Source organism: Urtica dioica, chromosome 7, assembly GCF_054948205.1.
Source record: "Urtica dioica subsp. dioica isolate 48M chromosome 7, U.dioica_male_clone48M_v1_H2, whole genome shotgun sequence".
NCBI classification, from domain to species: Eukaryota; Viridiplantae; Streptophyta; class Magnoliopsida; order Rosales; family Urticaceae; genus Urtica; species Urtica dioica.
The window spans coordinates 11,831,428-11,845,035 of NC_142762.1; the positions used below are offsets into that span (position 1 = coordinate 11,831,428).

The following is a 13,608-nucleotide window of genomic DNA, read 5'->3' on the forward strand; positions in this document are numbered from 1 at the left end:
TTTGATGACAAGTAACACTCGGCCATAATATGATTAATTGGGCCTTGTGAATTAATTTCATTTCATAAGAATTTTATTGAAAATTCTTAATGGGCCTTTTTCATGTTATCGTGAACAAATGAAGAAGCTTTTAGAAGCCCCTTCTAGAAGGTGGTAAGCGCCCATAATACCCATAGGAAGAGAGAATATTTTGTGCATAAATGTATCAAGATACTTGCCAAAAGAAAAAGAGGAAACAAATTTTCTATACTTGTATAGGGAATTTCGGCCAAGGCAACCAAGAGAGAACAAAAGAGGAAACTAATCCCTTGGGGATATGCTTGAGGTGGGCGCCTATCTTGGATAGGAATGGGCAATAAAAGATTGCTCATTAAGGCTTGGAAAATAAGAGGAAACTACTTCTTTCCAAGGCCAACCCTTCTCCTATAAATAGGACCCTCATTCCTCTCATTCTATTCATTCCACATAAGTTAGAGATTGAGAGTCTCTCTCTCTAGAACTTGTGGCCGCCCCTTCCTCTCTCTCTAGTTTATTTTGGATTTTTTGTTTTGACACCTAGGTCCGCATTTGACCTAGTGTTTAGCTCTGCGACTTCAAGACTCGTTCTTAAGTCGTAGTGTTTAAAAGTGCCCACTCACTAATTCCTTTATTTCGAGTGATTTAGTGATAGAAACTTTCGTGGGTGCTCGAGGTGCCGAGAAAAGAAAGAGAGACGTGCTGCGAGGGGAGACGAGCGTTGCAAACTTTCCAAAAGCTTCTCAAAGTTCAAACTTCAAGAAAGGTTAGTAAACTTCTTAGCTCATAATAGTTATTAATTACATGTACTTGCTCTTTGTCTAAGTTAGTAAAAACTGTTTTTACTTGAAAAGAAAATTTTTAAATTTTCGTCGCTTTGCGAAGCGTTAAACTTTTTCTTAAACCCTAGATCCATTCCAACAAATGGTATCAAAGCTATGGTCAAAGATATGCATGTACATGTTTTTAAAATTATGAGCTTGAAAATCGTTTTCGAAAGTTTACTAATTTTGTGACAAGTTAGAATTGTTATGTTAGATTTTTTTTAATTTATTGCTCATGCCTTTAAATTAAAAATCATGTTGATTTTCTATGAGTTTGGGATGTTATTAAAACACATTAGAATCAGTTCTAAAAGTTTTTAATTTTTTATATTGAAAAACGTGTTTTAAAGGTTTGAGAAATTTCGAGTAAAAGTTTGTGACTAAGTTTCTTGTCTTATTAGTTTCTTTTATTTACTTGAATCGTTTTATGCATGTTGTTATTTCTTTTATGCCTTGTTATTACCTTGCTAATAAAACACAAATAAAAGCTTTAACAACCTTCATAAAACGTTCCGTTACACTCGATTCTTTTTCGCACCTAAAAAGGACCAAGCTTTAATTATTTCTTTTTCTTCGAGCTGGAGTAAAAGCCGCAGTAAAAGTGGCATAACTCTCTGCTCAGAAATCGAAATTTAATTATTCTTAAATAAAATTAAATCTCTGTCTATCCTCTGTCCAATGCCACCGGTTTCAGGTCAAACGGACATCGGAGCCGCCAGTTATGGTGATTTTACTCCGAGGTGCGCGGCTGTTCCGAAACTCCAGTTTTTTAGAATTCCGGATTTTCAGCCCCACTACCATGAGTTATAGAACTCTAATGAGAAAAATTTCTTGAGAAAAAATGTTTTTCATAAGATTATAAACATGATGTGTAAGATTAAAATGTTTTGATTTTGAAAGTTTAATTGAAATTGAATTTTTACAAAACTAGTTTGAATTTTGAAAAACCGTTTTCACTTTCAAACTTGAAAAATATTTTGTCATCTAAATCAAATAAATTTTCAAAATGTTTTCAAAATTATATCTATATCACATATGTTCAAAATCTATATGCTCTTGAAGATTTGAGTGGGAGGTCTCCTTGTAGACAAGCCGAAAAATAAAAGGATGTGTAATCTCAAACTTTCAAGTGTTCGAGTGAGTTGAAGTTCACACTTCCCTCACGCAATTTCCCGAAATAGAAAATAGGAAAAGATCGAGTATGTACCTTGTGTCTTTATGCACTAATACTGCTCTGAACATGTCGATCTAGGATTCTCTTCTAGTTGTCCGCTCTGTCACTCTCTAACTAGGAAATCTGTTTCCGAACTTACAAGAGTCGATGAACCAACTCCAAAAACTAAGTGGGAGGGTTATACTTGTTGTTTGTAACCCACGATCCCCAACACTAATGAAAGTGCAAGTGTCGCCAGACTAAGAGTCACCCTCGTGGCCCTCTCTTAAATGAGAGTACTCAAGGGCGCTTTGCTCTGATCATTGCTCAATGAGCTACGTCCGAGAGTGAGACGATGATGACAAGGCCTCCCCTTGGGGGATTGTTTTTCAAAGTTGATCTTTTGGACTAAGTGGTTGGTTGCACACTTAGGCTCAATCTCTAGTAATCCTCCCTCGAGGCCCTGCGAAAGGATGTGAGTGATCAAACCAATTTACAAGGTGGCTAGTCAAAATTGGTGTATTGACATCTTGACTAAGCATTAATGATGTGTCATTTACTTATAAATGGAGATTTTTTGCGGCCTTCCCTCGAAGGAGTAAATTATCGTTTGATTTATAATACCTTTGGATTTTATCAAAGTCTTAATAAAACTTAAATCCTAAACCAAAGACTAATCATAAACTTGTTTCAACTTAAATAAGCAACATGTCTCTCAACACTCTCTCGATCATCCTTTCCTCGAACAAACTCGAAACCTAGAACTACGTAGATTCGAAACATAACCTCAACATAATAGTTACCGTTAACAAGCACAAATGTGTACTCACCACCCCTTGTCCTCCTCTAACGAATAATGATTCAACTCAAGAGGACAAAGACGCCTTGGCGGCCTGGCTCTGCTCTGATGAGATTGTGAGGTGCTATATCTTGGCATCTATGAACAATATGCTGAAAGAGCAACATCGTGACATCGAGACTGCTGCCGAAATGCTCTACAATCCCCTTGAGATGTTCGGAGGGCAAGGGCGTCAAACAAGGCAACAAGCAGTCCGACAGTTTATGAACTGTCATATGAAGGCTAGGACTCCTGTTGGAGACTTTATGATACTGATCATTAGTTTTCTGAATAAAATGGAAATCCTAGGATCTGAGATTGATGAGAAGAATGTCATAGATATGATCTTAGAAACTCTCCCCGCATCTCTTGATACCTCCAAGATGAACTACTCCATAAACAAGCTAGAGTACACTGTTACCAAGCTTATGAAGGAACTTCACACTGCTGTAGGTCTCACTAAGAGAAAGAGGAATCAAGGAGAGGCACATGCTATTGAGCAAAAGGCCTCCGCCTCTGGAACTGAGAAGAGACCTCACAAGGCCGATAAAAAGAACTGTCCTGCCAATCTCAAAGCAAAGGAACATAGTATTGTACTAGTTACCGAAGCATGCTTAGTAGCTGATAATGTATCAACATGGATTCTTGACTCCGCTGCTACTAACCATATTTGTTGTTCCTTGAATGGTTTCAAGAAAACCAAAAGCTTAGAGGAAGGCGAGTTCTGTTTCAAATGGGGTGATGGGAGCCTGGTGTCTGCAAAGGCTGTGGGATCCGTGACGCTGTCTTTTGAAGACCGCACTTTAAACTTGAATAATGTTTATTTTGTTCCTACCTTTGGGAAGAACTTAATATCCGTTGCTCGTCTTCGTGAGCAAGATTATTGTTTAAAGTTCATTAAGAATGGAATTCGTATTTCGTTTCCTGATAATTCTTTTGTCACTGATCCATGTATGAAGAATGCTCTTTTCTACATCTATCCCACTCAACCTTCTCTTTTAGACACCGAAATAGATAATGATCTAATTAGGGAGCCAAAGAGGATCAAACTTTCTGAATCCTCCGATCTAACAAAATCAACACACCTATGGCACTTAAGACTTGGTCATATCAGTCTAGAAAGGATTAAGAGACTTGTGAGGGATGGTCCACTCCAAGCCTCTGCAATAGGTTCACTACCTACTTATGAATCCTGCATAGAAGGAAAAATGACTAAGCGACCTTTCTCCGATAAGGGTCGAAGAGCCACTGAGTTTCTGGAACTAATACATTCTGATGTATGTGGTCCGCTCAGCCAATAGGCACGTGGAGGATACGAATACTTCGTTACCTTCACCGATGATTACTCGCGATATGGTTTTGTCTATTTGCTCAAACACAAATCCGAGACCTTTAACGTATTTAAGGTCTTTAGGGCTTTAGTGGAAAAGCAAACTGGCAAAGTAATCAAAACCCTTCGATCTGATCGAGGTGGTGAGTATATGTCTGGAGAGTTCGATGACTTTCTTAAAGAAGAAGGTATTGCTTCTCAGCTTACCGCACCTGGCACACCTCAACAAAACGGAGTGTCAGAGAGAAGGAACCGAACTCTAATGGAGATGGTTAGATCAATGATGAGTTACTCATCACTCCCTCCTTCCTTTTGGGGATATGCCCTCGAAACAGCCGCTTACATTCTGAACCATGTTCCGTCTAAAACGGTTCCTGGTACTCCTTATGAAAGATGGACTGGCCGTAAAGTAAGTTTGGGCCACATCCGAATTTGGGGTTGCCCTGCACATGTGCTAAGGCAAAAGACTAGCAAGTTGGCTAGTAGGTCAGAATTGTGCCTGTTTGTGGGATATCCAAAGGAAACCAAAGGTTTCATTTTCTATAGTCCCGAGGACGATAAGACTTTCGTTAGCACGAATGCTCGTTTCCTTGAGGAGGACTTTATGAAGGATGCAAAACCTAGAAGCAAAATTGTGCTTGAAGAAAAGTTGGGTGAGGAAGCTCCTACCTCATCTGTAAGAACTGTTCTTACCCCAACTGAAACACAACCTAACTCATCAGAATCTCGTCAAGTAGTACTTCGACGTAGTGGGAGGGTTACTCAAAAGCCTGACAGGTACATGTCTTATGGAGACTCTCTTGTAGCCGTCTCTGACATGGATGATCCTGTTTCCTATAGCCAAGCGATGGCTTGTTCTGAATCAAACCTTTGGCTTGACGCCATGAAAGTTGAAATGCACTCGATGTATGTCAACAAAGTCTGGAAACTTGTAGACTTTCCTGAAGGGATTAAACCCGTAGGGTGTAAGTGGATATACAAGAAGAAAAGGAGTCCTGATGGGAACGTCGATACGTTCAAAGCACGACTTGTGGCGAAGGGTTATACCCAACAAGAAGGGACTGACTATGAAGAAACCTTCTCGCCAGTCGCGATGCTTAAATCCATCCGCATACTCTTATCCATAGCTGCAGCTCTCGACTATGAGATCTGGCAAATGGATGTCAAGACAACCTTCCTAATTTCAATCTTGACGAGCGCATTTACATGGCTCAACCAGACTGTTTCGTGGAAGAAGGTCAAGAGACCAAGGTTTGTGAGTTACTTAAGTCCATTTATGGACTAAAACAAGCATCTAGGTCATGGAATATTAGATTCGATGAAACTGTAAAGAGCTTCGGCTTTGAACAGTCAATAGATGAGTCTTGTGTTTACAAGTTAATACACGAAGGCAAAGTTGTGTTTCTGGTGCTATATGTTGATGATATACTACTCATTGGTAATGACGTGGGTAAGTTATCTGAGGTTAAGGTCTGGCTGGCAAAGCAATTCGAGATGAAGGATCTAGGAGAAGCCGCGTACATTCTGGGGATCCACATCTTTCGAGATAGGGAAAACCGGACCCTGTCGCTCTCTCAAGCATCTTATATTGATAAGGTGATGGATCGCTTCTCGATGCAAGACTCCAAGAAGGGTCAAACACCCTTTAGGCATGGAGTTTCACTCTCTAAGGACCAGTCTCCCAAGACTGCACAAGAGATTGAAGACATGAGGAAGTTTCCTTACGCTTCTGCCGTAGGAAGCCTCATGTATGCTATGCTTTGTACTAGACCTGATATATGTTTCGCCGTTGGCGTAGTTAGCCGTTTCCAATCCAACCCTGGACCCGAGCACTGGATTGCTGTTAAGCATGTTCTTAAGTATCTTCGAAGAACTAGGAACTTGATGCTTACATACTCAGGTACTGACCTGACTATGACGGGATATACCGACTCTGATTTTCAAGCGGATAAGGATTCCAGGAAATCCACTTCGGGATCTGTGTTCATCCTTAATGGTGGAGCTGTTGTGTGGAGAAGTATTAAGCAATCTTGCATTGCTGACTCCACAATGGAAGCAGAATATGTAACTGCTTGTGAAGCATCCAAAGAGGCTGTATGGCTTAGAAAATTCCTTAAGTATTTGGAAGTTGTTCCGAACGTCGACTAGCCCATGACCCTTTATTGTGATAATAGTGGGGCTGTCGCTAACCTAAAGGAATCTCGAAGCCATAAGCGCTCTACACATATTGAGAGGAAATACCATTTGATTCGAGAGATCGCGCAACGCGGAGACGTGGAGGTGAAGTAGATCTCTGGCAGATCTATTCACCAAGGCCCTAGCGAACATGGTCTTCGACCAACTTCGAGAGGGATTAGGCATGTAGGACTACTCACATCTTCTTTGAGTCAAGTGGGAGTTTGTTGTCAATGGTGCCCACAAGATGAGTAGTAGTGTCTATTTATGTACATTTGATGTTATATAGTCTTACGAAGACTCTTGCTTGTAATTGCTTATTCATTAATAAAAAGTTGAAACGTTCATTCAATCTTCTTTCTTTGTCTGAAGCTTTATGATAAAACCTTAGTCTTTTAGTCCATAAACAAACTTAACAACTTACGAAGAGACAAATGTAGATTTGCATGAACAAACTGTTCCTAGTTTGCTTAAAACGATATATTCGCAATCTTACGGTCAAAGGACTATTGACCTCAGTACGATTGTTAGAAGAATCTATGATGTCTGGTTATGAGGCATTGAGAGTTGAAGACTCTATAGTTCTTCTAGGTATCTTCCGAATGTACTGAATTGACCAGTGCACTTCTAGAGACAAGATAAGAATAAACCATTTAACCTCTTATGTCTCGAAGTCACTATGTATGAATTGCATCATGCGTACCTTAATCCTGAAATGAGACATGCCATTTCACAGCTTACGTATTCTCATTTGAGAAAGTCAGAGTTCGGACTCACTATGTGATTCCGAACAGGGCCTATTGGTGGAGTACTAAGTTGTGAGAATGTCATGAGTAACTTTGTGAAGTTCTCATAGATATGGAATTCATGTACAAGATTGCTGAAATGCAATGTATGTCACATCATGCTTTGTTCCTTGGAGTGTGAATAAATGAACTGGCCAGTGTCCAAATTGAGTCCTGACTTTTTTGGATGAAACAATGTGACTTGTTAGCTCCTCGTCAATACATTGTTTCTAACTTATTCACAAGCGACAAAGGAGTTGAGGAAATAACAGCTAGAAGGGTAAAATGGTAATTTAGTAAATCCCGACTAGTTGATGACATTCATGAAGGGTAAACATGGATAATATTCAGTGGATCCACTCATCATAATTAGGTTGAATTCTTGTGTAGAAAATAAATTCATTTGAACCGAGAGATTTTCAGTGTCAACTCTTTAGTGGAGTCAGTTGGCATTAAGCTAAACTTGGAAAAGGTTTGTGAACTTTTGAGTCCAAGTGTTTAGCTCAAGCTTTGTTCATTTGGGTCCATCAGGTCACTGTCACGAATCACATCGAGTAGGAATAGTTAAACTGGAAGCTAAGTCAAAACAAGAACGAAAAATGTCAAAAGGGTATTTTTGTCTTTTGAGACATAGGATGTAATGAATGTCAATAAATTTTTTGACATGGTCATTTGATGACAAGTAACACTCGGCCATAATATGATTAATTGGGCCTTGTGAATTAATTTCATTTCATAAGAATTTTATTGAAAATTCTTAATGGGCCTTTTTCATGTTGTCGTGAACAAATGAAGAAGCTTTTAGAAGCCCCTTCTAGAAGGTGATAAGCGCCCATAATACCCATAGGAAGAGAGAATATTTTGTGCATAAATGTATCAAGATACTTGCCAAAAGAAAAAGAGGAAACAAATTTCCTATACTTGTATAGGGAATTTCGGCCAAGGCAACCAAGAGAGAACAAAAGAGGAAACTAATCCCTTGGGGATATGCTTGAGGTGGGCGCCTATCTTGGATAGGAATGGGCAATAAAAGATTGCTCATTAAGGCTTGGAAAATAAGAGGAAACTACTTCTTTCCAAGGCCAACCCTTCTCCTATAAATAGGACCCTCATTCCTCTCATTCTATTCATTCCACATAAGTTAGAGATTGAGAGTCTCTCTCTCTAGAACTTGTGGCCGCCCCTTCCTCTCTCTCTCTAGTTTATTTTGGATTTTTTGTTTTGACACCTAGGTCCGCATTTGACCTAGTGTTTAGCTCTGCGACTTCAAGACTCATTCTTAAGTCGTAGTGTTTAAAAGTGCCCACTCACTAATTCCTTTATTTCGAGTGATTTAGTGATAGAAAGTTTCGTGGTTGCTCGAGGTGCCAAGGAAAGAAAGAGAGACGTGCTGCGAGGGGAGACGAGCATTGCAAACTTTCCAAAAGCTTCTCAAAGTTCAAGCTTCAAGAAAGGTTAGTAAACTTCTTAGCTCATAATAGTTATTAATTACATGTACTTGCTCTTTGTCTAGGTTAGTAAAAACTGTTTTTACTTGAAAATAAATTTTTTAAATTTCCGCCGCTTTGCGAAGCGTTAAACTTTTTCTTAAACCCTAGATCCATTCCAACACAACGTGGACAGATTCTCGTACGACTTAAAACTTGAAGTTCCATACACAATGGGTGTACTTCCAATAGCACCGCAAGTTTTGACGAACGATGCGAATGTTTCGTATTACTTGAAGCATAAACACCGAAAGAGATTTCCGATTTGTGTAAGTTTGATAGCCAAACATATCATCACGCCACCGAATGTCATCGCGCCAACAAGTGTATGTCGAGAAGTATACAAAGGAAAAGGAAAATAGATTATGGTTGAAGAATTGTCTCGAAACGAACCGAAAAAGAGACGGAACCACAACGATGACGAACACACTACACTTGCAATTGTGGTGTATGATCGAGTTGAAGACGAAGACGAAGTGTATAGACGTGATAGAGATGATTACCACAGTGATGACTACCATAGAGATGATAGAGATGGCGAAGAATGTTTCCATGGCGAAGACAATGACGGTGTCGATGAACACAACAACGAAGGAGAGAGAGGTGAAGAGTTTGAAGAATTTGTGAATCGTGATGAATATGATGAGTTTGTAAATAATTTCACAGTCCCATCAGGCCATTGTCAACCATGCGAGCCTACTAACATAAGATTATCTTCGGAGTGCGTCGTGCCACGAACGAAGTGTGGTCCATCCACCTGGAAAGCTCCCGAGTTCACACGCGAGGATGTAGTGAATGACTTTCCAACTCAAAACCGAAGTCAATCTTCTACAGGTAACGTAGATTTCGTGTAAAAAAATATAAGATATGGTAAATTAGAATTAGCAATATCTAACTATTATTATCTAATCCTTGACTGTAACAGCTAGCTCAGAAGAAGTATATGTTGGACTGGTGTTTGACAACAAAGATGAATTGAAGAAACATATGTACTTGTTTGCTCTAAAGAATAATTTTGAGTTTAGAGTTAAATCTTCTTCGAAGAGCAGATGGTATCTTCTATGCAAAGATGAGACATGCACTTGGAGGATGAGGAGTATCGTCGTCGTACTCTACGTCTACGTCACGCCCTAGCACATTCGGAGCGATCGACGCTACTAAATCAATCTCATCATCGAGATTTTCTGGCTCCTTCGTGGCTTTTCCCTCAACGTCTACCGGATATAGACATTTCTTTGTCTGCATCTCTAGATTCTTGAAAAATTCTTTCTCTCCGACTCGTGGTCTCAACATCGGTAAAACTCCCATCTACAAAAACAAAACATGTTTTTAAGCTTTACCATTTTTAAAAGTTAAGTAATAGAAATTACCGTTTTTTTCCTGAGAATCGGTAACAATTCCTTCGCTGTAATGATTAGGCTGCTGGTCCAAGAATGCATCCTCGGCATTGCTCTGTCGTGGTTTGTAGCAAATTTAATTCCAACATCCGGAATTGCCTCGTATGCCCAATATTGAACCATTTGCATATTGCCGCGCAATGTGTACTTTGCTTCCTTATGATCCACATCCGGCTTCTTCTTCAACTTTAAATTCAACTTCTCGTGAATATGCCCCAAGTCCACCGAGAGTTCAGTACAAAGTACGGACCACGTGATATTTCCCCATGACAATGTGTAGTGGAACGGCAAGTCTTCAATAATACGCAAAAACTTCCTAAATCTTTCATCGATTGCGACGTTGGTCACTTGCCCAAGCAAGTACCCGTAGACGAAGACTAAGAGGCCAAGTTTAAAAGCATCGTCCACATTCGCACAAGCATTGAACGCGTCTATTAACGCACTCAACTTGCAATTGTCTCTGCCGTTTAGGTACCCTGTGATCAATCTGTCGCTCTTGCGCTCTTGTTGTTCTGTCAAACTCAGACCATCTTCATACGTGAAACCGCTTACTAAAGCGTATTCAAGGCGTCCAAATCTCACTCTTTGAGAACCTATACCGAAGTGTATCTCTCCTCGTGCAGCGGGCTCGATCCTCCTCTGAAGCAAATTATGTATAAGCACGCCCGAGTATTGTAACTCGACTTGATCCTTCGTAAAAAATTGCTCAAATGGAGTCCCGATACCTCTATCCAAAATCTCCAACTTGAAAAATCTCTCATACACTTTCTTCAATGATGTGGACCCAAGATACGAGACCCGAGCCAGGAAATCCACTTCATAAAGGTATCTCAAATGATCCTACAAAAGACAAAAAAAAACAAAAAATTAGTCGAAAAATCATTTTCAGTCGCAAATGGTCGCAACACATCGTATTTGGTCGTAAACTGTCGCAGTTGGTCGCAAATCGTCGCAAAATATAATTTTTTTAAAAAAATTAAAAATATAGCAACCAATGGCAATTGGTCGCAACCGGACGCAATTTGGTATGCATTTCATCGCAACCGGTTGCAATTTGGTATGCATTTCATCGCAACCGGTCGCAATTGGTCGCAGCTGGTTGCAATTGCTTGAAGTTCGTCGCAAAATATAATTTTTTTAAAAAAATTAAAAATATAGCAACCAATGGCAATTGGTCGCAACCGGACGCAATTTGGTATGCATTTCATCGCAACCGGTTGCAATTTGGTATGCATTTCATCGCAACCGGTCGCAATTGGTCGCAGCTGGTTGCAATTGCTTGAAGTTCATCGCAAATTCCGGGAAAATTTTAAAACCCTAACTTTACAAAATCGATTCAAATCTATCCAAATGGCCCTAAATCTTTAATATATCTATCCTAAACACATTTCTAACTATTAAATACTAGATTTAACAAGAGAATCGAAGAAAAAACTTACCTTTTTCTTGGATTGAGACCCTCGAGCTCTTGGACCACCACCGCCGTCGGAGTTCAAGCATTGTCCACCGGTTTCCATCGCAAGAGGACGCAATACGTCGTACTTGGTCGCAACCGGTCGTACGACGTCGCAATCGGTCGGAATAGTGGAGAAGGGAATATCAGGTTTGAGAGAGGGAGAGAATGTGGGGAGTGAGCGACTGTTTTTAATTTTTTTGTTTTTTTTTTGCTGATTTTTGTGTTTTTATTGTTTTAAGGGTATTTTTGTCCATTTTGGGACCAACGGTTTAGTTTTAGATATTTTTAAAAAATGTGGTCTAATAATGATATTTTGTATACAATTAGGTCCACTTTATGAAATTTCTCTTTTATAGTGATCAAGAACTTGTTTCTTGACTCACAAGCAACAGAGCAAAGGAATAAGAAAACGAGGAAGTAGATGAAAGACACAAAATTTTTATCCTGGTTCGACAAATCAAGGTGTACTTCCAGTCATCTCTGACCAATTTCTGGTCTTTTCCACTATCAATCGATCAAAATGATCTTCAGGGTACAAACGCTCATGCAAATCCTCACTTCCCGACTTCCCAATCACAATTCCTCGAGTGTTTACCTTTGTCTCTCGTTTGTTTTCTTTTCAAGTTTCATTTCTCATCCATAACCCCGACAACCACAATGGCTATTTATAATACCACTACTACAAAAACAACTTTTAGAAGGGACGTAATTTCTTAAAAGCGACTTGTCGCTTCTAATTAGAAGTGATATTTATCAATTAGAAGTGATATTTATCAATTCACAGAAGAAAAAATGGCGGCATAAAGACCCAATATTTTCAGGTTCTCCCACTTAAGTACCCAATGTCTAAAAGTGGCGGCTAAAGTTCCCAATGTCACTAAACTCTCCCTCCGTTGCAACCCAGGGCGTTAAAATGGATGGCCAAGATCTATTACAGTATAATATAATAGAAGAAATAACCCAAATTCGGAGCTCCGATGACTCTGGAGCCGGAGAGCTTCGTCCGCCATAGCTTCGCCACGTCATCGACGAGGACGAGGTCGGAGTCGAGGTAGATCACGCGTCCGACGCAGGGACCGAGGATATCGCCGAGGTAATTCCGAGCGTAGTTCAGAGGATTCTCCAGAGCCTCTCGAATCGAGGAAGAGATTAGGTTGATCACAACGTCTTCTCTGAAAATGTAGATTTTGAATCGGAGCGAAGGGAACGTTGACCACTCGCGCGAGGTCTCTCGGACTCGCGCGGTCGAACTCCGCCGCGATGAAGTGGAGGAACACGCTGTTCGGACACGTGGCGTGCTTGAGGACCGAGTGGACGGCTGCGATTGAGCCGTGGAGGTACTCTCGGTCGAGAGTCATCGCCACGTGGATGAGCGAGGGATCGCAGATTGACGACGGCGACGAGTCTTCCGTGAAACGCGGAAGAATCGGTCGATTTTTGGATTCCCTTCTTTACTGTCTCAACGTCTCGTCGAATCGGCCGTTCTGGAAGTACGCGGAAGCCATGTCTCTCTCTTCCTCCATGGCGTCGAACATCAATCTCGCCTCGTCAACTCGGCCGCTCAAAGCATACCCAGTCATCATCGCCGTGAAACAGACCTTGTTTCTAATAGGACTTTCATCGAACACTTTCCGCGCACAACCCAGCTCGCCGCTCTGCGCGTACATGACCTTGTTTCTTAAATCCATTGGCCGGTACAACACGACGGAGCCGGAGCCTGAGCCGGAGGCGAAAGACGACATCGACGCCGACGAGGAAGCCGACGGAGCCGGAGCCTGAGCCGGAGGCGAAAGACGACATCGACGCCGACGAGGAAGCCGACGAGCTACACAGCATCGACGAGATCTACAGCCAGCTGAAGTCCGGCGGTGGCGGCCACGTCATCCGGAGCAATTCTGACACCGTGCCGGTGAAGCTCGCGAAGAAGATGAAGAAACCGGCGGGTATAATATTATTTTTGTATCAGTTGCACAAGATTTAGCCACATGTATTTGACATCCATTTTAACGCCCTAGGTTGCAACGGAGGGAGAGTTTAGTGACATTGGGAACTTTAGCCGCCACTTTTAGACATTGGGTACTTAAGTGGGAGAACCCGAAAACATTGGATCTTTATGCCGCCATTTTTTCTTCACAGAAATAAAAACAT

The 13,608-nt window shown here is 40.8% G+C and overlaps 2 protein-coding genes and 1 pseudogene across 2 annotated transcripts in view; 1 reads left to right on the forward strand and 2 right to left on the reverse strand.

The window, feature by feature from the left end:
* The window catches only part of LOC149390225 (Major facilitator superfamily protein), a 34,019-nt gene extending 21,679 nt beyond the window's left edge, over window positions 1-12,340 (forward strand). Inside the window, exon 6 of the mRNA XM_089621024.1 lies at window positions 11,809-12,340. The gene's annotated coding sequence lies outside the window, so the exon portion shown is untranslated. The remainder of the gene's footprint in view (window positions 1-11,808) is intronic.
* LOC149390226 (uncharacterized) lies at window positions 9,530-11,815 on the reverse strand. Its single transcript, XM_089621025.1, has 2 exons — window positions 11,444-11,815; window positions 9,530-10,844 (listed from the first exon to the last, which is right to left on the reverse strand). Exons 1-2 carry the CDS (start codon window positions 11,519-11,521, stop codon window positions 9,960-9,962), a joined length of 963 nt encoding a protein of 320 aa, XP_089477151.1. The 5' UTR covers window positions 11,522-11,815; the 3' UTR covers window positions 9,530-9,959.
* Window positions 12,341-12,380: 40 nt separating the features above from the next.
* LOC149390227 (putative galacturonosyltransferase-like 9 pseudogene) lies at window positions 12,381-12,965 on the reverse strand (annotated as a pseudogene).
* Window positions 12,966-13,608: the final 643 nt, after the last annotated feature.

What these genes read in the sequence shown, in the direction of transcription:
- LOC149390226 (XM_089621025.1), bottom strand. Translation starts at nt 11,521, where the DNA reads ATGGAAACCGGTGGACAATGCTTGAACTCCGACGGCGGTGGTGGTCCA. An exon ending in GGTCTCAATCCAAGAAAAAG is followed by an intron (nt 10,845 to 11,443) that starts GTAAGTTTTTTC and finishes TGTCTTTTGTAG; the next exon opens with GATCATTTGAGATACCTTTA.